General features: G+C 49.6%; 1 protein-coding gene across 2 annotated transcripts in view; it reads right to left on the reverse strand.

Annotated features, from left to right (window-relative positions):
- Nucleotides 1–24,565, reverse strand: part of LOC122924487 (E1A-binding protein p400-like) — a 153,122-nt gene that overhangs the window by 3,792 nt on the left and 124,765 nt on the right. Inside the window, exons 44-50 of one of the 2 annotated variants that reach the window (XM_044275619.1) lie at nucleotides 21,536–21,654; nucleotides 20,589–20,775; nucleotides 20,323–20,477; nucleotides 19,748–19,930; nucleotides 19,495–19,660; nucleotides 15,549–15,673; nucleotides 2,442–2,588 (exon numbers count right to left, since the gene is read on the reverse strand). In XM_044275619.1, coding sequence (XP_044131554.1) covers nucleotides 2,442–2,588; nucleotides 15,549–15,673; nucleotides 19,495–19,660; nucleotides 19,748–19,930; nucleotides 20,323–20,477; nucleotides 20,589–20,775; nucleotides 21,536–21,654 — 1,082 coding nt within the window. Of the gene's footprint in view, nucleotides 1–2,441; nucleotides 2,607–15,548; nucleotides 15,674–19,494; nucleotides 19,661–19,747; nucleotides 19,931–20,322; nucleotides 20,478–20,588; nucleotides 20,776–21,535; nucleotides 21,655–24,565 lie in introns of both variants that reach the window. The other variant, XM_044275618.1, reaches the window with a different exon arrangement.

The raw sequence follows: 24,565 nt of genomic DNA on the forward strand, positions 1-24,565 counted from the left end.
GAAAGCGGGGAACCTCCTTAAACCTCAGACATCTCTAAGCCTTTTGCACTTTTGGTAGGTACTAAATTACCACATACTGGATCTGCGATTATCAAGATGCTCTGACTAGCGTCCAGCTTTCGCAGACTGGTCAAGGTTGCTAAGATCCTTATGCTAGTGCTAGGCTAAGTCTTTATATTTCTGAGTTTAAAAAGCAGTGCCTACTTTATTCCTCCATAGGGTTATATAAAAAAGGTTCAGAAATCTCTTGAAATAGTTCATTAAAGGGGTAGTGCTACTAACAAATGTGTCCCGCCCAACAGATATCACTTTCCCCCCAATATCACCATTTATCAAAACTTATTCTAAGGGCTCATGCACATGAACGTGTGCCATCCCGTTGGGGACCGCAGGGGCTTCATCCTTGTGGCTGCCGCAGTCGGATGCAGACCCATTGAACTTGAATGGGTCTGTGTTCTGTCTGCACCGCAAAAAAATAGAACATTTTTTGCAGTGCAGAGGCACGGAGAGAAACCCCATGGAAGCACTCTGTATCGCTTCCGTAGGGTTCCAGATTGCGGACCCATTCAAGTGAAAAAGTCTACATCCGTAATACGGTGCACAAATGACGGTGCCCGTATATTGTGAGACTGCTGCTTGCGGGCTGCAATACGGGCACGGCTGGGGAACAGCTGTGTGAATGAGCCCTAAAATTATTAGTCAACCATTGCACTAGGTGGCAAATCGGTCTTGACATTCAGCTGCTGCAGGTTACGTCCTACATTGGAGCCTTGTAATGTAAGACACGCAATCATCGTTGGTAGGAACAAGGGGCATGGTTAGTGTCACATGTTCTGCTGATGGCAGGACACATGTGATTGCTCTATGGCATAATGGGACAGCAGACACAGGATCAATCAGAAAGTAGGATTCAAGCATGGTGGTAAGAGAGAAGTGCAAATTAGGTAAATTTGAAGAAATAAAATAATGAAAGTAGGAGTGGGAGCTACAATGATTGATGAAAACTACACTTTAGAGTGAAAAGTAGTTTATTCTATATGGAAAACAAGGTTTACTACAAAAAGTCTATGGGGAATATTTTTGAAAACTGTATGAAAGAAAAGCTGTCCACAGCAACCAATCACAGCGCAGCCTGAATGCTGTTATGCGATTGGTGGCTATGGGCACCAAATACAGTTTTGCCCTACAGCTGTTGTAAAACTACAACTCCCAACATGCCCTGCTGTAGGCTTACAGCTGTAGCCTCTCCGGGCATGCTGGGAGTTGCAGTTTTGCAGCAGCTGGAGGGCTGCAGGTTGGGCATCCCTGTTTTAGACAGTTTCATAAATTGCCCCCCTATGGGTAGCCATAATATTCAGCTTGACTATTTATCCTGCATATCAAGAACTTACAGTTCACCTGTTGCCTAATATATCTCACCCCATGAAAGGTGCCATTGTCATGAGATCATGTTATTCACTTCTAAAGTTATGACTTTTCTCTCTATATACATATATGTGCTATTACACGGAGGGCCGAGATGCAATTTGCACCTGATCTTGCCATATGTACATGTGGTGCATATAGCTTGAACGTGAACATGCAATATCACCCTCAGAGAGACCGAAAGAAAGACCATGACCTACTTTTGGGTGGCATGTTAATAAGGTTAATCCTTTATTGCCATTTTATTAACAGCAAATTTAACGAGGGAACCCCAAAAATGTTGATTGACTACTATTGAATCTATTCAAAGTCATGACCCCTTTTGACATGGTGACCAGCAACGTGTCTAAATTAAAGCGGTTCTACAAAGAAAACTAGGTAAAATTTCTTACACAGAGATGCAAAACAATTTATGTCAAATAAAAAAGCAATGGTTTTTAATTACTGCTGCTAGGGTGACCTTCAGACAATAATTTGCACTATGCAGTCCTGAGGCAAGATGAGCTAAACTTAAAAATATTGTATTAGCCATTGTGGCTTCAGGTTTTCATACAATTCAGGGATGGCCAACCTGCGGCTCTCCATCTGTTGCAAAACTATAACTCCCAGGATGCCCAGACTTCCTTCAGCTTTCAGCCTACAGCAGGAAATGGTGGGAGTTTAGTTTTACAACAGCTGGAGAGCCACAGGTTGGCCATCCCTGATATTAGTGGCCACCTGATTAGGTCACCTAGTTCTTGTGTCTTAGGGTTCATTCACACGTCCGTAGAATGGGTGCGCATCCATTCAGCAAATTGCAGATTTGGTGCGGATCCATTCATTCTCTATGGGGCAGGTATGGATGCGGACAGCACACAGTGTGCTGTCCGCATTCGCATTTCCAGAGTGCACCCCGGGAAATTAATAGAACGGGTCCTATTCTTGTCCGCAATTGCGGACAAGAATAGGCAGATCTATGGGGGTGCCGGCTGGGTGTATTGCAGATCCGTGTGTGAAAGGACTCTTAAGGCGTTTACCTGTATTTGAGCTTGAACTTGCTGGGTTCCAGGTGCCTTCTGTGCCTGAGTTAAGGACGTTGTCAGGAACTGAGTTTTAATTGCTTGTTGGTTGGTGTAGGTGACTTTTTGCTGCTGTGATGCAGTAGACACTTGAGGAGTCGTTATCTGAAGGGAAAGGTAAGGCTGAGCATTAAAAGCCCAGGGAAAAAGCAGACAGAAAGAGATCAACGTAACTGTCATTCAAAAAAACACAAAATACACCATTAATTATTCGTTTTATTAGTATTTTATATTAGGTAACAAATAGTGATATTTCATTTTACTTTCTTAAATGAAGCAAGGAAACTATATTAAGAACTTTTTTTTATGAAAACAATTATCAAAATCATTAAAAAAAAAAACACAAAATTAAACTATACGTAAAACAAAAAACAAAAATACAACAACTTGATATGTCAGTGACATATCAAAAGGTTTTGATCGGTGGGGATCAGAGTGCTGAAACCCCCACCTATTGCTAAAATAAGGAGACAGAACGGCTCTCTCCTCGCTGCAGGAGAAGTACTTGAGATGGGCTCAGAGACTTTCTATTGAGCCCATCTTCAGCAGTGAAGAGAGAGAGTTGGTCTATGGCAGCGCTTTATGCTTGTTCTAACAATCAGTGGAGGTCTCAGCACTTGAACCCCCATAGATCAAAACTTTTTATATGTTGCTGTGACATATGACATTTTTTTTTTTTTTTTTTTTAAGTACAGGGATACAAAATAAGTGAAACCATTTATTAAGTGAAGAAAAAGAGAAAAGCACAAAGTGAGATTACTAACCATTAGCAACACTGAGCACTTCCAAAGGCGTCATGAATGTAATCGTGGGGAGTGCTGAGAGGCATCGCTAATTTACAGGCAGTGTGCACAATAAAAAGGTGACAAGATTCTCCACAAATCTCTAAGACAGGGATCAGCAACCTTCAGCACTCCAGCTGCTGTGAAACTACAACTCCCAGCATGCAAACATGCTCAGCTGTTCTTATAACTCCTATAAAAGTGAATGGACCTTTCTAAGAGTTGTAGTTTCAGAATAACTGGAGCGCTGCAGGTTGCTGATCCCAGCTCTAAGATTTTGCAAACCAAGGCCAAAAGCATGGATCGGACATTAACCACCTCAGCTCCCCTAGCTTAAACCCCCTTAATGAATAGACCACTTTTTACACTTCTGCACTACACTACTTTCACGGTTTATTGCTCGGTCATACAACTTACCACCCAAATTAATTTTACCTCCTTTTCTTCTCACTAATACAGCTTTCATTTGGTGGTATTTCATTGCTGCTGACATTTTTACATTTTTTTGTTATTAATCGAAATTGATCGAAATGTTTGCAAAAAAATTACATTTTTCACTTTCAGTTGCAAAATTTTTCAAATGTAACTATATTTCTATATAAATTTTTCTCTAAATGTATTGTTCTACATGTCTTTGATAAAAAGAAAAATGCAATAAGTGTATATTTATTGGTTTGCGCAAAAACTAGATTTTTGTATAACTTAGCAGTAATATCTCGTTCTCGCTCTTCCTTGGGGGGACACAGGAGACCTTGGGTATAGCTCAGCTCCCTAGGAGGCGTGACACTAAGTGAAAACTGTTAAGCCCCTCCTCCACAGCTATACCCTCAGCCTGGAGAGAGAGACTGCCAGTTGCGTGTCCAAGTAGTGAGAAAAGGCAATGTCCAACCAGTGGAACCAAGAAGCCAACTAGCCAACGGAGTAAACAAATTCCGGAAACCGTGTAGAATAAAACAATGAATGGGTGGGTGCTGTGTCCGCCAAGGAAGAGTGAGAAAGAGATTTTACTGGTAAGTTATACAAAAATCTCATTTTCTCGCCCATTTTCCTTGGGGGACACAGGAGACCTTTGGATGTTCAAAAGCAGTCCAAGAGGGGAGGGACCACAGCTCCAAGGCAATGCACCCGAAGGCATCAAGGAACCGTCGCCTGCAAATCCAGGCGGCCCAAGGTAGCATCCGCCGAAGCCAGAGTACGCACCCTGTAGAACCTGGTAAGGCGTGCAATGAAGACCAATCGCTGCCATGCACAATTGCAGGGCCGAAGCCCAATTCCTCCGGCCCATGAGGCACCGACCGCTCTGGTGAAATAAACGGTGACCCCAAAGGCAGACCGTTGCCCTTGGTGCGGTAACCTCAAAATAGCCATTGTGATGAAGCGGAGGAAAGCCACCCTGGACACCATCAAACCGTTGCGCGGACCTCCTGGAAACACAAGAGACCGAACGCCGACAAGAGTCGGAGATTGGAGATCTCCAAGTAGAACTACAAGGCCCAAACAACGTCCAATCAGTGAAGAGTCTGTACCTGGAGACGGGAAGGGGAGGACGATAGTCCCGTCAAGATGAAGGCAGATACCACCTTCAGAAGGAAGAAAGGGACGGAATGGAGAAACAGGCCTGTCCTGGAAAAGGACAGAACAAGAAGGACCGCCATTCTGACACCTGTCTGAGACACGATGGCAACAGAAACACAACTGTACAGAACAGAAAGAGCAGGGAGAACGGCTCCAAGGGAAATATTGGAGCGCCAAGAGCTCAGTATGTAGTTTCCAGGGCGGTACCGGAACGGTACAGCGGAACCAAGGATCCACTCCGTGGAAGTAGGTCTGACAGGCCCAGGAGGACCAAGGGACGCTGGAAGAGGAAGGACAGCGCTGACACTTGACACTTCAAGTAACAGAGTCCCAGTCCCAGGTCCAGGCCGAACTGGAGAAAGACAGAACCGTGGGGAGAAAAAGGCAGAGTGGGGGGGGGATGCCCCACCGAACCCCCAGGTAAGAACCCCAAGTCCGAGAACAGATCCTGGACAAAGCACGGCCGAGAGCGAACACTAGCGTGCCCGCTGGAATCGCCTGGCAAGCGGAGAAAACCCAACGTGATCAAGCGCAGACCAGTAACACAGGCAGAAGGGGTCAGCAAAACAGGTCCCGTCAGCCCCCGAGCAACGTCGTCCCGTATCCACCCGCAGTGGGGGAGCAGAAGGACAGACGGAAGGAACCGAAAAAAGGAGATTTTTGTATAACTTACCAGTTAAATCTCTTTCTCGCTCTTCCTTGGGGGACACAGACCTTGGGTATAGCTCAGCTCCCTAGGAGGCGTGACACTAAGTAAAACTGTTAAGCCCCTCCTCCATCAGCTATACCCTCAGCCTGGAGATAGAGGCTACCAGTTGCGTGTCCAAGTAGTGAAAGGATAACAACCAATAACGGAAACAACCAGCCAGCAACCCAACGGGGCGCCAGACCATAACCCTGTAACCAAACACAGAAGGGTGGGTGCTGTGTCCCCCAAGGAAGAGCGAGAAAGAGATTTAACTGGTAAGTTATACAAAAATCTCCTTTTCTCGCCCATTTTCCTTGGGGGACACAGACCTTGGGACGTTCAAGAGCAGTCCAAGAAGGGAGGGACCACAAACCCAAGGCGGAACACCACCAGAGCATCAGGAAACCGCTGCCTGCAAAACCAGGCGGCCCAAAGCAGCATCCGCTGATGCATGCGTATGCACCCTATAGAACTTTGTGAAAGTGTGCAGAGAGGACCAAGTGGCTGCTTTGCACAACTGTTCAGCCGAGGCCCGATGCCTCTGCGCCCAGGAAGCTCCGACTGCTCTGGTGGAATGAGCAGTGACGCCGAAAGGCGGAGGTCTGCCCTTGGCTCGATAAGCCTCAGACACCGCCAGTTTAATGAAACGGGCAATAGCCACCTTGGAGACCGCCAACCCTTTTCGCGAACCCTCCGGAACCACAAACAGGGAGTCCGTGCGCCGAAAGGACCCGGTGACCTCCAAGTAAATCCTCAACGCCCTGACCACATCCAGACGGTGCAGTTCCCGTTCTCTGGGGTGGGAAGGAGAGGGACAGAGCGACGGAAGGACGATGTCCTCATTGATGTGAAAGGCGGAGACCACCTTTGGCAGGAAAGTCGGGACAGGCCGAAGCACAACCTTATCCTGGTGGAAGATCAGGAAAGGTTCGGAGCAAGAAAGAGCCGCTAACTCCGACACCCGTCGGAGAGACGTGACGGCCACAAGAAAGATGACCTTGCAGGACAGAAGGCGAAGGGAGACCTCCCGTAAAGGCTCGAAGGGGGCTGATTGGAGCGACGAGAGCACCACATTCAGGTCCCAGGAAGGAACTGGAGGGCGGCACGGCGGAACAGAGTGAGCCACCCCTTGTAAAAAGGTCTTAATTGGCCCTAGAGGGGCCAGGGGACGCTGGAGAAGAATAGACAGCGCCGAAATCTGACCCTTCAGAGAACTGAGGCACAGCCCCAGGTCCAGACCCGACTGGAGGAAGGACAGGATTGTGGGAAGAGAAAACCGGAGAGGTGGGATGCTCCGGGACTCACAGAACCCCAGATAGGACCTCCAAACCCGATAGTAGATCCTAGAGGATACGGGCTTACGAGCCCGGATCGTGGTGCGGACTACGTCCGCGGAGAAACCCCGTCGCGTTAAGACGGCGGTCTCAATAGCCACGCCGTCAAACGTAGCGAGCCTAAATGCTCGTGGAAGATCGGTCCCTGAGAGAGAAGGTCTTCCCTGGAGGGCAGTGGCCACGGTGCGTCTGCCAACAGCAACATTAGGTCGGCGTACCAAGACCGGCGGGGCCAATCCGGGGCGATTAGAATCGCGGGGACGCCCTCTGCCGCGATCCTCCGAAGAACCCGTGGCAGGAGGGGAAAAGGAGGAAAGACGTACAGAAGGGAGAATTCGCGCCACGGAAGGACGAGCGCGTCGGCGCCGTATGCCTTCGGGTCCCGTGCCCTGGCCAGGTATAGGGGGACCTTGTGGTTGAATTTGGAGGCCATGAGGTCCACGTCGGGGCGACCCCAGCGAAGACAAAGGGCTTCGAACACCTCTGGGTGCAGGGACCATTCTCCCGGGTCGATGGTGGACCGGCTGAGGAAATCCGCCGCCCAGTTGTCCACCCCCGGGATGTAAATCGCAGATAAGGCCGGCACGTGCGTCTCCGCCCAGAGGAGAATGAGGGTCACCTCTTGCATCGCTGCAGCGCTGCGAGTGCCTCCCTGATGGTGTATGTATGCCACAGCCGTGGCATTGTCCGATTGGATCCGAACAGGGTGGCCCCTCAGCAGATGGGTCCAGTGTCTGAGGGACAGAAGAATCGCCCTCAGTTCCAGAATATTGATTGGAAGTCTGGACTCCGATAGAGACCAAACGCCCTGGACGGACCGGGGAGGGAAAACCCCCCCCCACCCCCGTAAGCTGGCATCTGTGGTAATCACCAGCCAGTTCAGTGGAAGGAAGGACTTCCCCCTTAGAGGGATATGCAACCACCAGCCGAGGGAAGCCCGAGCCAGGGGAGGCAGAAGAAAGGTCCTGTCCAGACTCCTCGGTGATTTGTCCCAGGCCGACAGAATTGCCCTCTGAAAGGTGCGGGATCGGAATTGTGCGAACGGCACCGCTTCGAAACAGGCAACCATCTTTCCCAACAACCGCATGCTGGATCTGAGGGAAGGGCGGTGATGACGGAGGAGACTGCGAACCGACCCGCGAAGGGCCAGACGCTTGTCCGACGGAAGGCGGACCTCCGCCAACTCTGTATCCAGGAGCATCCCCAGGAAGATCAGCCGTCTGGAGGGGGTAAGGGAAGAATGGGGTGGTTGATAATCCAACCGAACCGCGTCAGGGTCTCCAGAGTGAGTTCCACACTGCGGGATGTCTGAGAGAAGGAGGGTGCCTTGACCAGGATGTCGTCCAAGTATGGGAGAAGAAAAACACTTCTTGAACGTAGAAGGGCCAAGACAGGGGCCAGGACCTTGGTGAACACTCGAGGAGCCGTCGCCAGACCAAAGGGAAGGGCGACGAATTGGAAGTGATCGTCCCCCACCGCGAAGCGCAGGAAGCGGTGATGACATGGAGCAACCGGAACGTGGAGGTATGCATCCTGAATGTCGATTGAGGCCATGAAATCCCCTCTTTCCAGGGAGGCCACTGCGGACCTGAGAGACTCCATCCGGAATCTCTGCAGTCGGAGAAAACGGTTCAGGCGTTTTAGGTCCAAGATCGGACGCACTGAGCCTTCCTTCTTGGGAACCACAAAGAGGTTCGAGTAGAACCCCCTGAACCTTTCCGTCGGAGGCACGGGGGCGACGACACCCTTGTCCATTAGAGAGTGAATGGCCGCGAAGAAGGCGGCCACTCGTACGGGATCTCGCGGAGGACGGGATCGGAAGAAACGGTCTGGCGGAATGGACGCAAATTCGATTTTGTATCCGCAAGATACAATCTCGAGCGCCCATGCGTCTGAGATGTGGGCCCGCCATACGTTCCTGAATAGGAGAAGGCGGCCCCCCACCCGGGTGGGTGGGGGCGCACCTTCAGGCAGAGGGCTGCTGGCCTGTGGGAGCCCGTGCAGGCTGGGACTTGCGCCAGGTAGGTTGCGTCCGAAAAAACGGCTTCTTGCGTCTATCCTGGGCTGGGCCAGAGGAAGAAGAACTGGCCGCGGGTCTAGACCCGGTGGGCTTGCGAAAGGACCGAAAACGGGACGAACCAGCGCGACCACGGGGGGCGCCCATTGGCCTGGACTGGGGGAGGTGAGTACTCTTCCCACCCGTGGCCTCTGATATAAGTTCGTCCAGACGGGTTCCGAACAGGCGGGAACCCGTGAATGGTAGGCCGGCCAAAGAGCGTTTGGAAGCGGCGTCCGCCGCCCAAACCTTCAGCCAGAGTTCCCTCCTGACAGAAACTGCCAGGGCAGAGGAACGGGCAATGAGGGCACCCGCATCAAGGGAGGCCTCACAGACGAATTTTCCGGCCTGAACAATTAGTTGGGCTAAGGAACGGAGGTCCTGAACAGGGACGTCCGACCCTAACTCCCGTTCCAGTTGCAAACCCCATTCAGAGACCGCTTTGCCAACCCAGGCGGAGGCAAAGACCGGTCTAAGGGCCGAACCAGAGGCAGTAAATATGGCCTTGGAGAGGGATTCCGTACGACGGTCCTCAACAGACTGGAGGGAAGATCCGTCCTGTACAGGAATAGTAGTGCTTTTGGACAGGCGAGCCACGGGAGGATCAACCTTAGACGGGGATGTCCACGTGGTCACAGAATCCGCTGGAAAGGGATAACAAATGTCCAGCTTTTTGGGTGTAATAAAGCGGACGTTAGGCCGAGTCCAAGCCTTGGATACCACAGAAGAAAAATCAGCGAGTATGGGAAAAACCTTGGAGGCCTGTTTGGGGCGGAGAAAGGACACGCCGGCCTGTTCAGAGCTGGGGGGGTCATCGTGTAGCTGAAAGGTATCACGGATGCTAGTGACAAGATGCCCCACCGCGGACGCCAATTTGGACGGAAGCTCTGAGTCCATGTCCACGTCCGAATCCGCCAGTTCTCCCTCAGAAAGCGTATCCCTTTGAGAGGATAGACTTGACTGAGCTCGCACGCATGGCGGAGAGAGCGAAGCATCTGGAGAAGATGTGCGCTCAACCCTTGAACGTTTCTGAGTATGCCGGGCCCTGGAAGATTCGCTGCGAGGCAGGGAACCAGTGGGGGCGGCAGAAACGGTAGTCCCAGCGGGTGCGACAGGGATTGTGGCAGCCTGCGGGAGAGGCGGTCTATCCACGAGACGGCCCACTACGTGTGTAAGGCTTTCCACCGCCTGAGACAGAGACCTAGCCCAGTCAGGGGGTTCAGAGGCACCGGGGGGCGCAGCGGGAAGCGGGCCCTGCACCGGGGCCTGACATGCAAGGCAATGCGGCTCAGATTGCCCACGCGGAAAAAGTTCCTTACAGGCGGTACAGGCATGGTACCAGGGTTTGGGGGCACCTGTGGGATCTGACATGCTGAAGTGTGGTTGTACTCTAATATAGAGACCACAAAGGGTTATAGCAGCTATGACCAGGAGGGTTAGGAGAGGGTTAACTGTCCTACCAGTGCCTCAGAAGAACGTCAGGAGATGGCCCAGATCAGCAGCAGCAGAGAAGCAGTGAACAGCAGTGAGCAGCAGAGAGCAGCAGAGAGCGCCCACAGAAGCCGAGCGATGTACACAGGAGGTTAGAGTCCCCCACCGTGTCCCAGCTTCCTGTCAGGAGTGAGGAAGCGCGGGAAACCTCAGCAGAAAGCACGGGGAACAAGCTCCGCCCCCTCCAGCGCTTGAAATGTCTCCTGTGAAGGAGAACGTAGCTCCGCCCCCAAAATGACACGCGCGTAAGCCCCGCCCCCTACCGGGACCGCTAAGCCCCGCCCCCCGTTCTCGGCGGGAAGGGGGAGAGAGAGAAGAGAAAAATGGAGTCAGCCCTGAATGAGGGGGAGGGGGGGGAGAAAGATAGCAGCGTGGGGGGGAACGGCGTGGGGGTGCTGAGGATGCTGCTGTGCTGCATTGTCCTGCAGATGAGCGCTCAGAATGAGCGACCACGGGTGCCCCCCTTACCCAGAGGGGTAGATGCTGCAGATAGGGACGGGGTATGGGCTGGAATAGCCATCTCACCGTCCGACGTCTTCACCCTCAGTCCTTTCCAGCAGGGTCGCCCCTTCAGCCACTGGCACCGCAGTGGCAGGAAGCTGGAAGAGGGGCTTGGCGTGCGGGCGACCCCCTAGCTGGCGGGATGTAGGGGAGTCATTGCTGCCCAGATCCTCCTATTGCTTCTGTGGGGGAGGCAGCAGTGCAGATAAGTTGGCACTGGCGCAGCTCAACCCCGGGAGAGCAGAGAGGTCTAATGCGTCTCTGGTATCCCTAGGAAAAAATAAAATAACAAAATTAGAAGAAAAAGTAAAAATAACAAGGAGAAAACAGCCCTGCAGTAGCAGGGAGTGTCTTGCCTCCTTGGACACTAAGCTAAAACTGGTAGCCTCTATCTCCAGGCTGAGGGTATAGCTGATGGAGGAGGGGCTTAACAGTTTTACTTAGTGTCACGCCTCCTAGGGAGCTGAGCTATACCCAAGGTCTGTGTCCCCCAAGGAAAATGGGCGAGAAAAAGGTCCGCCCAGCATCAACAGATGCCAGGACAAGACAGGCTTAAGTCCATGCCGACGTAGCCACCACCGGAAGGTGTTCCAAGGTGTGGGAGATCTAAGGACAAACTGGACCGAAGGGTAGTCCTCTCAAGTTACCGAGAAGGTAAGTCCACAGCAAAACCATTGCCCAGAATGGAAAAATGCAATCCGTACCCAGCGTAAGGACAGAACGCGGTAGACCCCAATAAATAGGCACACAGCTAGTCCTGCCAGCGAGAACGAGTGAGATGGTACAAGACCACAAGGAACAACGGAACCATCCAAGTGAACAACCATGCTCGGGGGGTGGGGGGGTCAGCGAAGGAACCGCCTCTGAAGCCTGAATGGGCAGAAGCCATAATCGGAGTGATATGCCCCAAGCGGGAGTCAAAACAGAGCTGGCGACGAAAAGCAGTCGCGACAGAGGCCGGCATAACACCCTCAAACTGAAAAGAGGAGTTAGTAACAGGAAAGCCATATGGCAGCCCAAAAGCAGAATCCCCGCTACTCTGTGAGACGCCCCGCTCACTGCCTCGTAGAAGGTGAATATCCTGAAGAACCCAAAGTGGAGGTCCCCCGGACCTGGATAATCGAGCACCCAAGAGAAGTTGGGTGACCTACCCCGAGAAGAGCGGCCCGAACCCGGTAGCGGATCAGCCTGAAGCGCAGAGGGCGCCAATAGAAAGGACTCCTACCACACTACATCCGAAGAGGAGGAAATGGTAGTAGGCGAGGGAACAGTAGTCCCGCCACAGCCAACGTAGAAGTCGAGTGGCACTGCAAACGGCACTCTCGACCCAGTGACCGCTTGCGCCGGGAAGCAAGTGCGCGGGAGGACGAATGGGTACGCATCTAGGAACCATGAACACTCCCCAGGTGGAAAGGCCAACGGACATGGTGGATGCCGTCACAACGGGACCACAATATACAGTCCAAACCCGAGAACGAGTACCACCCAGCTCGGTACAGTAGAGAGCAAGTAGAGCCCATCCATTTATATATAAAGTATATACCTTTGAATACAAAGGCATTCATTTATTGCTTGTATGACAACACCTTAGGTTTATACAGGTGGACAGAATGATCTCTTTAGAGAAGAGCGCAAGGCCTGTGACAAGCATCGTATCCCAAGAAAAAAAAAGTATGTCGCAGGAGGAAGTGAGGCATACGTACGAGCAGCCCCGTAAGCAGTGAGAAGGCCAACCCACCTATGGGAGGAGAAGGCATACACGGCCCAAACAACGGACAGAGCGCACAAGAAAGTCCGCTCACTGCAAAAATAGTCACTCAGGGAAGGCGATCAGCCACAGAGTCCAACAGTATCAACGGAAGTGCAAAGTGCAACCTGAAAGGGAGTTATGCACAAGACTAGTACGGCATGCGATGGAACGCAAGCAGACCGCCTAGAAAAGGGGGGAAATGTACCTGGCAAACACTGCAGTCGGCAAGAGTGCAAAGGCCCACCCCAAAAAAGAGGGGATGCCAAGGCCAGTACCTACCTCGGAAAAGTAGGACATACCATATTCCGCCCAGAAGGGGGCCATGCCCATGGCCGCACAGTATCCAGCAGGAAGGTCCACCTAGTGAAAGGGGGCATGCAAAGGGTTATCCTATCATTAAGTGATCGTGCAATAAAACACCGAATTTTGTGAGAGTGCACCACTCCGCCAATGAAGGGGGACGTGTACCAGTCCAGCACAGCATATACAAGGACAGCCGTGGATCGCGCGAGCGTGCAAAATGCCCATGGAATGAGGGGAGGTCATGCACAAGACCAGCACCGTATCCAATGGAAGTGCAAGCATTCCACCCATGTTAGAGGGCCATGCTCATAGCCGGCAACGTAACCAGTGAGTGCAGTATTCCGCCCAGAAATGGGGGTCATGCACATGGCCAGCATCGCATCTAGTGAGAGTTCGAGCACCCCGCCATGGATGGGGCCATGCACATGGCCAGCAACGTACTGGCGAGAGAACACACACAGTCAGTGAGAGTGTACGTATGTCGCCTGAGGAAAGGGGAAATGCCCATGGCTGGCAGCGAATCCAGCGAGAGTGCGGTACACCGCCCACGGAAGGGGGGGGGGGGGGGGGTCATGCATATGGCCGGCAATGGATCCAGTTAGAGTGCAAGCACCCCGCCACGCAAGGGGGTCATGCACATGGCCGGCAGCGAATCCAGTGAGAGTTCAGTGTTCTGCCTATGGAAGGGGGACGTGCACATGGCCGGCACCGAATCCGGGAAGAGTGCAGTATAACGCCTATGGAAGGGGTTCATGCACATGGCCGACACCGTATCCGGTGAGAGTGCAGTATTCCGCCTATGGAAGTGTTCATGCACCTGGCCGGCAGCGAATCCAGTGAGTGCAACGTTCCGCCTGTGGAAGGGGGTCGTACACATGGCCAGCACCGCATCCGGTGAGAGTGCAGCAGTCCGGCTAGAGAAGGGGGTCATGCACAAGGCCAGGCCGCAGGCAGGGAGAGTGCAGTATTTCGCCTAGGAAGGAGGGTCATGCACCTGCAGCCACCAGAACTGGAGTGGGTGACGAATTCTTGCCAGAAAAAGCTGCATGCACTTGGCCAGCGCCGTATCCCGGGAGAGGGCAATAGAACGCCTAGGAGGGGGAACATGCCCTGGCCAGCGCCGCAGCCGGGGAGCGCGACATGCCTCCTATGGAAGGGGGGCATGCATACAGACAGCAGTACTGAATGATGAGGCTCCCGCGCCCTGCGCAGCACACAAGTCTATTTATTTAAAACCTTTTTTTTTTATTAATATTACAGCCTCCCTGAGGCAGAAAGGGGGGTCACCATACAGGGGCACAGGCTCCCTTAGAGGCAAAAAAAAGGGGCCCTAGCCGTACAGGCCCATTAGGAGCCGGCCAGTACCCAAAGGGTTAACAGGCATCCGGCCTGGGGGGCGGCGCTGCGATACCTGGGGGGCGGGGGAACCTCCAGGCGGGAAGAATTCGCGCCTGGAGAAATTCCCGCCCCCTCCAACAGAGTCCGGAATTTTGCGGCCTAGTGGGCCGTGCCCACTCCGCGGCCCGGAAGAGTCAGGGGCCTGGGAAGGAGCACCAGATGGTGCGGCCCAGCAGGCCGCAAAGGCTGGGTTAAATTTTTGCGGCACCCAGGAGTGTCCACGCCGTCAGGAGCGCACCGGTAAGCGCCCCCTCCGGAAAGGGGAACCTGAGACTAGGTGGCAATGTGGCTGAATTTAATCTGCAGCCATCGGTGAGGCAGCCAGCTGCAATGAAATATGGAGGGGAGGAGAGGGAGCAGGGAGCATATTGCCGCCCTGCGGCACCCCAGGGACCAGCCTAGGTCCTGCATGGCCACCCAGCTCGGATAGGCTACCAGTCACACAGGAGACCGGGGTGGTGGTGGTGGGGGATGTAGGGCTGAAGAAGCCACTCTCTCACCATCAGCCGTCTTCACCCTCAGTCTGTTCCAGCAGGGTCGCTCCGTCAGCTACTGGCAGGGCCCTTGCGCTGGCGGGATGCAGGGGAGCTGGGCTGCCCTGGTCCACCTTGCCTTCTGTGGGGGAGGCAGCAGTGCGGGTGACCGGCACTGGTGCAGCTCAACCCTGGGAGAAACAGAGAGGTCTAGTGCGTCTCTGTTGTCCCCGATGGTCTGGAAGAAAAAGTAAAAATCAAAAACTAAAACAAGGAGAAAACAGGGCTGCAGAGCAGGGAGTGTCTTGCCTCCTTGGACACTAAGCAAAAACTGGCAGTCTCTCTCTCCAGGCTGAGGGTATAGCTGTGGAGGAGGGGTTTAACAGTTTTCACTTAGTGTCACGCCTCCCAGGGAGCTGAGCTATACCCAAGGTCTCCTGTGTCCCCCAAGGAAAACGGGCGAGAAAGTTATAGCGTTTACAAACTATGGTACAAAAATGTGAATTTCCGCATTTTGAAGCAGCTCTGACTTTCTGAGCACCTGTCATGTTTCCTGAGGTTCTACAATGCCCAGACAGTAGAAACACCCCACAAATGACCCAATTTCAGAAAGTAGACACCCTAAGGTATTCGCTGATGGGCATAGTGAGTTCATGGAAGTTTTTATTTTTTGTCACAAGTTAGTGGTTAAGATAAGATGATTAAGATAATTACCTTCTGCTGACCCAGCGTGGCTTGCGTCTGCAGAGTCTTCTGCTGCTGGGACTGCGTAGTATGGTGCTGTTTTAATTTCAACAATGGCTGCATATGTAATGGTTGGGCCATGACCGTCTGCCCCCCTAAAACACACAAAATATATTTCTTAGGGAAAAATATCAACTCTGACCATAGGAAGTCCTCTTTTCACTTATTAAAGGGCTTCTGTCACCCCACTAAAGTCATTTTTGGGCCACTTAAAATCCATATACTGCGATTTATCAATATATAGTACTCTTACTCTTATTTGATCAGTAGTTTCTTAAAAAAAACGCACTTTTATAATATGTAAATGACCTCTCTACCAGCAAGTAAGGCGGCTACTTGCTGGTAGCAGCCGCATCCTCCTTTCAAATAAACGCCCCCTCCTCCTGCTGATTGACAGGGCCAGCGAGCACTCTAGTTGTCTGGTTAGCCCTGTCTGCCTTCTAAATCTCGCTCCTGCGCCGCACCGGTCTTCAGTCGGCGCAGGCGCACCGAGAGGAGGACGCTCACTCGGCCGGGTGTAGATGCGACGTCATCGGCGCATTGAGGATTGAGCGGCCGGGCGAGCGTCCTCCTCTCAGTGTGCCTGCGCTGACTGAAGACCGGTGCGGCGGAGGCACGAGATTTAGAAGGCAGACAGGGCTAGCCAGAGAACGAGAGCGCTCGCTGGCCCTGTCAATCAGCAGGAGGAGGGGATGTTTATTTGAAAGGAGGATGTGGCTGCTACCAGCAAGTAGACGCCCTACTTGCTGGTAGAGAGGCAATTTACATATTATAAAAGTGCGTTTTTTTTAAGAAACTACTGAACGAATAAGCGTAAGAGGACTAAATAAATATTGATAAATCGCAGTATAAGGATTTTAAGTGGCCAAACAATGAAAAATGACTTTAGTGGGGTGACAGAAGCCCTTTAAAATATAAGACAATGGTGTGCATGACTCTTCGCACATTAAAACAAACTATGTCCACTAGTTAAATAGAGTGTCAGCTATAAGAGATACAGTCCCGATCAAAAGTTTAAGACCACTTGAACAATGGCAAAAAAATCATATTTTACATTGTTGGATCTTAACAAGGTTCCAAGTAGAGCTTCAACATGCAACAAGAAGAAATGAGAGTGAGACAAAGCATTTTTTGAGCATTCAATTAATTGAAAATAACGATTAAACTGAAACAGGCTGTTTTTCAGCTGATCATAATTTTAGGACCACATGCCTTTAACCACCTCAGCCCCCCTAGCTTAAACACCCTTAATGACCAGACCACTTTTTACACTTCTGCACTACACTACTTTCACAGTTTATTGCTCGGTCATGCAACTTACCACCCAAATGAATTTTACCTCCTTTTCTTCTCATTAATAAAGCTTTCATTTGGTGGTATTTCATTGCTGCTGACATTTTTACTTTTTTTGTTATTAATCGAAATTTACTGAAATTTTTGCAAAAAAATTACATTTTTCACTTTCAGTTGTATTTTTTTTTTTTTTAAAACAACATCTATATATAAATTTTTCTCTAAATGTATTGTTCTACATGTCTTTGATAAAGAAAAAAATGCTTGGGCAAAAAAATATGGTTTGGGTAAAAGTTATAGCGTTTACAAACTATGGTACAAAAATGTGAATTTCCGCTTTTTGAAGCAGCTCTGACTTTCTGAGCAACCGTCATGTTTCCTGAGGTTCTACAATGCCCAGACAGTAGAAAAAAACCACAAATAACCCCATTTCGGAAAGTAGACACCCTAAGGTATTCGATGATGGGCATAGTGAGTTCATAGAACTGTTTATTTTTTGTCACAAGTTAGCAGAAAATGATGATTTTTTCTTTTTTTTTCTTACAAAGTCTCATATTCCACTAACTTGTGACAAAAAATAAAAACTTCCATGAACTCACTATGCCCATCACGAAATACCTTGGGGTGTCTTCTTTCCAAAATGGGGTCACTTGTGCGGTAGTTATACTGCCCTGGCATTTTAGGGGCCCTAATGTGTGAGAAGTAGTTTGAAATCAAAATGTGTAAAAAATGCCCTGTGAAATCCTAAAGGTGCTCTTTGGAATGTGGGCCCCTTTGCCCACCTAGGCTGCAAAAAAGTGTCACACATGTGGTATCGCCGTACTCAGGAGAAGTTGGGCAATGTGTTTTGGGGTGTCATTTTACATATATCCATGCTGGGTGAGATAAATATCTCGGTCAAATGCCAACTTTGTATAAAAAAAATGGGAAAAGTTGTCTTTTGCCGAGATATTTCTCTCACCCAGCATGGGTATATGTAAAATGACACCCCACAACACATTGCCCAACTTCTCCTGAGTACGGCGATACCACATATGTGACACTTTTTTGCAGCCTAGGTGGGCAAAGGGGCCCACATTCCAAAGAGCACCTTTAGGATTTCACAGGGCATTTTTTACACATTTTGATTTCAAACTACTTCTCACACATTAGGGCCCCTAAAATGCCAGGGCAGTATAACTACCGCACAAGTGACCGCATTTTGGAAAGAAGACACCCCAAGGTATTTCGTGATGGGCATAGTGAGTTCATGGAAGTTTTTATTTTTTGTCACAAGTTACTGCCTAGGCTGCAAAAAAGTGTCACACATGTGGTATCGCCGTACTCAGGAGAAGTAGGGCTATGTGTTTTGGGGTGTATTTTTACATATACCCATGCTGGGTGAGAGAAATATCTCTCTAAAGTCAACTTTTCCCATTTTTTTAAACAAAGTTGTCATTACAGAAAGATATTTCTCTCACCCAGCATGGGTATATGTAAAAAGCCTCCCCTAAAACACATTGCCCAACTTCTCCTGAGTACGGCGATACCACATGTGTGACACTTTTTTGCAACCTAGATGCGCAAAGAGGCCCAAATTCCTTTTAGGAGGGCATTTTTAGACATTTGGATCCCAGACTTCTTCTCACGCTATAGGGCCCCTAAAATGCCAGGGCAGTAAAAATACCCCACATGTGACCCCATTTTGGAAAGAAAAACACCCCAAGGTATTCAATGAGGGGCATGGCTGGTTCATAGAAGATTTTTTTTTTTGGGCGCAAGTTAGCGGAAATAGATTTTTTTTTAGTTTTTTCTCACAAAGTCTCCCTTTCCGCTAACTTGGGACAAAAAGTTCAATCTTTCATGGACTCAATATGCCCCTCAGCTAATACCTTGGGGTGTCTTCTTTCCGAAATGGGGTCACATGTGGGGTATTTATACTGCCCTGGCATTTTAGGGGCCCTAAAGAGTGAGAAGAAGTCTGGAATATAAATGTCTAAAAAAATTTACGCATTTGGATTCTGTGAGGGGTATGGCGAGTTCATGTGAGATTTTATTTGACACAAGTTAGTGGAATATGAGACTTTGTAAGAAAAATAAATAAATCAATTTCCGCTAACTTGTGCCAAAAAAAAGGTCTAAATGGTGCCTTACAGGGGGGTGATCAGGGAGTCTGTATGGGGTGATCACCACCCTGTCATTGATCACCCCCCTGGAAGGCTCCATTCAGACGTCTGTATGTGTTTTGCGGATCCGATCCATGGATCCGTAAAACACATAAAGACGTCTGAATGGAGTCTTACAAGGGGGTGATCAGGGAGTCTATATGGGGTGATCAGGGGTTAATAAGTGACGGGGGGGTGTAGTGTAGCGTGGTGCTACTTATTACAGAGCTGCCTGTGTCCTCTGGTGGTCGATCCAAGCAAATGGGACCACCAGAGGACCAGGTAGCAGGTATATCAGACGCCGTTATCAAAAGAGGGGTTTAAAAAAATAAAATAAAAAATCGCATCTACAGCCTGCCAGCGAACGATTGCCGCAGGCAGACTGTAGATCCACTCGCTTGCCTGCAGTTCCTGTGAACGCGTGCGCCTGTGTGCAACTCCCATGTCTCAAAGTCGAGTCATCTGCTCATTAGATTTACCTGCTGCTTTGTGAGGTTGATTGATAGAAACACTGATCCCCGCTACTGTAACCGGAAGAGTAGTGACACCTCCAGATGACACAACGGCAGATACCACTGGTGGCTTAGCCAAAGCAACTTGTGCTGTTTGCCCTGGCTGACCTTGGATCTGTCCTTGAGCCTGGAGCTTAATAATAAAATGGGCATAATGTTAAACTGCTATAAGACACAGTTTAATATGTAATGCTTTTTATAGCTTCGCTTTTCATCTTACCAAACGCAGATTTGTCACAGTTGTTCCAGCAAGCACAGCTCCAGCGCGCGACGCAGTTACAGCTGCCAGCTGCTGTGTTTGCTGCGTTTGAACCTGTACTTGTGTGGTGCCAGCCAGCGTGCCCGTCTGAGTAATCTGCTGTGGAAGCTGAAGCTTCTGTTTCTGCAGCTTCAGAAGCTGCTCCTGAGGGGGAGACACAAGTAGGAAACATCAGCTTTTAAACTACTCTATGGGATACTTTTTTTTACTGTATTGAAAACACAGATCATTGCAGGTGATTGGGGAGGCTTGTTCCCGTCCCCGCCTGCCATTGGCTGCGCCCCCCCCCCCCCCTGGATGTTTTCCTCCGTGTACGGGGAGAAGCAGCAGCGGTGGTGCGGGGACCAGGAGCGCCGCGGGGAGCGGTGCAAGTATATTCCATGTGGGGGGCCCGGCACATGGAGGGACACTTTATACTCTTGGATAACCCCTTTAAAGCTTGTGAAATATTAATGAGGTTGATCGTTCTCGCATGCCTTACATCAGGGTCCTACAAAACTTTCTTAAACCTGTGAACAGACTTCTGGAGATTTTACCTGAGAGATCTTTGTAACAGCCTTCATTTGCCCTGGGGATGCTTGGGCCTGTATCTGGGACACCTGGACTTGCTGCGCTGCCTGTTGTTGCCGAAGCAGCTGGAACTGTGCAGGGGTGATTGTTTTACCTGCCAGCTGAACCCCAGTTGTAGTACCTGATGATGAAAATGAGATGAGAAATAAAGAGCAGGATGGAATAAAAAATAAATAAATAAAATAGGCTGCAAAAAAGAAAAGTTTCTGTGCATCAACAAAGAAAGAATTACCTGTTGTCATCTGAGTGACGATGGCTCTGGCCTGTGTTTGAATTGGGGTAAGGTTAGTTGAGACCACTGTCCCTGCACTGACAGCTCGAACACCCTGACTGGTTGCTATCGTCACCATCTCTGTGGGACCTGTTGGAGTCGTCGCTGTTCTTTGCTGGACCACTTGACCAGTTGCTCCTACCGTTGTCTGAAAAGAAAAGTTGTGTTGCAGAGAAAAAAAACTTGTGAACATTAACATCTGATCAACAGAGGTCAGGCAGGAGGGACTCCACTGATTACAAGAATGAAGGAGGTGGATTGCTGAGGGCCTTCATATATTTCAAAGACACCATAATTCTCATACTGCAAATTCAGCTCAACCCCATTCACCCAAAACCAGTGCTAAAATTACCAAGGAACCATGAAACTATTAGTAGTAATCTGGCCCTTTAATTTTCATGATCCATGGTTAGATGCACAATCTGATCCGATATTGATGTCATAACCTAGGGATATCTTACAGAATAGTCTTAGAATTTATAGCTCTAATTCCATACTTGTATTTTCAAGGTACTTTCTGATGAAGGAATTTGGAGATGAGATGACAAACATGGGCATTGGTCGAATTTCAGCTTACAACATTTATCATCAACTACATGCACAGACATGTGATGGACATTTTTTAACGTCCATCACACGTCCATTTAAGACCAATGATCGTCTATGGGGTTATTCACACAGCAGTTTGGAAAACAGATGTAAAAAAAAGTAGAACATGTCCGATTTTCGATGAGCGACTGCCCCCATACAATTAAATGGGCCAGTTTTTAACGTCCGTTTATCATAAAAGCATCAGTAAAAAAAAAAAAAAGTCAGTTAAAAAGACAGTTTATCCAATTTTTAATGGACTTTTTTTTTTTACTGTTGGGTGCATGCAGCCTTATCAAATTAAAAAGAGAAAAACTTACCGAAACTGTACCAGTTACCACTGGAGATACCAATCGCTTGTTAATGGGCTGGAAGGTGGCAGGAGAGACCCCTGCAACTCCTGACACTGTGTTTACAAGCACGTTTGCAGTAACAGTTCCTGGACATAATAGAAAAGGTTAAAATCTTTAAATGTTTTGGTCTTTATACAGTACTCATGTATTTATTTTTTACATTTCATTTCATTGTATTGCTACAAAGAATAATTCTGAAATCATTTAAGATATTTTTGTATCAATGTCTATTTAGCTGCTTTATTATAAAACCATTATATTAAAGGGTAACTGTCATATTTTTTATTTGCTAGTTTATTAGAGCTAGGCATGTATACACGAGTAAGTCTGTCCATGATTGTCAAAAGATCTGTAATTACCTTATAATAACAGCTTTCATTAACGTCCCGTCCCTTTCCACTGCTCCCTTACAAGACAGTTGCTATGGCTTGTCTGTCTCCGGCTAAGGCTACTTTCACACTAGCGTTTAAGTTTTCCGGTATTGAGTTCTGTTATAGGGACTCAATATCAGGAAAAAAACGCTTCCGTTTTGTCCCCATTCATTGTCATTGGGGACAAAACTGAACGGAACAGAACGGAGTGCTCCAAAATGCATTCCGTTCCGTTTAGTTGCGTTCCCAGACCAGAGAGCAAACTGCAACATGTTGTATTTTGCTTTCTGTCCTGGGAAACTGATCAAGACGGATCCGGCATGACCCCCAATGCAAGTCAATGGGGACAGACCAGTTTTCTCTGCCACAATAGAAAACGGATCCGTCCCCCACTGACTTTCAATGGAGTTAATGACGGATCAGTCTTGGCAATGATAATGATATGTTAAAGATAATACAACCGGATCCATTCATAACGGATGAAGATGGTTGTATTATCAGTAACGGAAGTGTTAAACAAGCAAAAACGCTAGTGTGAAAGTACTCTAAGAAGACAGACAGAGGGGCGGTCCTTCACACTGCATGCCTGCATTAGGCTTCAGAGTGAGGAGGCGTGTCTCTCAGTAATCCAATCTGATTGGCTGGCAGGGAACTGCTGACTACAGCAAATGTGTATATGAAGTTTTAGCCTCAGAGAACTGGCAGAGGAGCCATCTTGAGAAGATCCTCATATTGTAGGATTCAAGACAGCCGTAACTAAGGGGAAAACTCAAGGAAAACAGTGGTATGTGAAGAAACTAAAGGTTGCTTTATGCATAATGCTGCTGCTGCAGCAGTGACATATGCTAAAATGTATTATTTTTTTTTATGAAAACATGACTTACACTTTAAGGCCCTTTAAAAGCCACGTTCACAGGCAGTATGTTGGTCAGTAGGGATGAGCGAATCTACTTCGGATGAAACATCCAAAGTAGATTCGCATAAAACTTTGTTCCAATACTGTACAGAGCAGGAGCTCCGTACAGTATTAGAATGTATTGGCTCCAATGAGCCGATGTTATTGATTTGCGAAGTCTCTCGAGACTTTGGGCAACAACTTCATAAATTAATTTGTACTGGGTACCTTGGAACCGAACCCGAATTGAACCCGGAAAACGAGATTTTTGTATAACTTACCAGTAAAATCTCTTTCTCGCTCTTTCCTTGGGGGACACAGAAGACCTTGGTATAGCTCATCTCCCTAGGAGGCGTGACACTAAGTAAGAACTGTTAGCCCCTCCTCCACAGCTATACCCTCAGCCTGGAGAGAGAGACTGTCAGTTGCGTGTCCAAGTAGTGAAAACAAGGCAAAGTCCAAAAGTGGAACCAACAAGCCAACTACCCAACGGGTAAAACAAACCCGGAAACCGTGCAGAGAAGAACAAAGAATGGGTGGGTGCTGTGTCCCCCAAGGAAAGAGCGAGAAAGAGATTTTACTGGTAAGTTATACAAAAATCTCGTTTTCTCGCCCAGTTTCCTTGGGGGACACAGAAGACCTTGGGACGTTCAATAGCAGTCCAAGAGGGGAGGGACCACAGCACCAAGGCGAAGCACCCGAAGGCATCAAGAAACCGCCGCCTGCAGACCAGGCGGCCCAAGGCAGCAGACGCTGAAGCCCGAGTACGCACCCTGTAGAACCTGGTAAGGTGTGCAAGGAAGACGTGACCGCCTTGCACAAATGCATGGCCGAAGCCTAATGCCTCTGACCCAGGAGGAACCGACAGCTCTGGTGAAATGAACGGTGACACCAAAAGCAGAACCCTGCCCTTGGTGCGGCAACCACAGCAATAGCCACTCTGAGAAAGAGGAGGAAAGCCACCCTGGATGCCGTCAACCTTTCGCGCGGACCTCCTGGAACCCAAGAGGCCGAACGTAGACAAGAGTCGGAGATCTCCAAGTAAAAAACTGCAAGGTCCAAACAACGTCCAAACCGGTGAAGTGTCCGTTCCCGGGGGTGGGAAGGGGAGGACGACTGCCTCGACGAAATGAAAGACAAACACCACCTTCAGAAGGAAGGAAGAGACGGAATGGAGAACAGCCCTGTCCTGGGGAAAGACAAAAGGCTCGGAACAAGAAGGGCCGCCACTCAGGCACCCGCCAGAGACACGATGGCTACAGAAACACAACCGTACAGGACAGAAGGAGTAGAGAGAACCACTGTAACGGCTCCAAGCGAAGATTGGAGCGCCAAGAGCCCAGTATGTAGGTCCCAGGGCGGTACCGGAGGGCAGCACAAAGGAACCCAAGAGCCGCTCCACGGAAGAAGGTCCAGACAGGCCCAGAGGGCCGGGGAACGCTGAAAGAAGAAGGGCAGCGCTGACACCTGATACTGCAAGCGACAGAGTCCCAGTCCCAGTTCCAGGCCGGACTGGAGAAAAACAGAACCATGGAGAGAGAAAGGAAGAGCGGGGGAACGCCCAGCTTCCCACAGAACCCCAGGTAAAAACCTAAGTCCTCCAACAGATCCTGGACGAAACACGGCCAGGAGCGAACACTAGCGAGCCCACTAGAGTCGCCTGGGCAAGAGGGTGAAAACCCAATGATCAGGCGCAGACCAGTAACACGGGTAGAACGGTCGGTAGAACTG

Source organism: Bufo gargarizans, chromosome 1 (genome assembly GCF_014858855.1).
Source record: "Bufo gargarizans isolate SCDJY-AF-19 chromosome 1, ASM1485885v1, whole genome shotgun sequence".
Classification (NCBI taxonomy): Eukaryota; Metazoa; Chordata; class Amphibia; order Anura; family Bufonidae; genus Bufo; species Bufo gargarizans.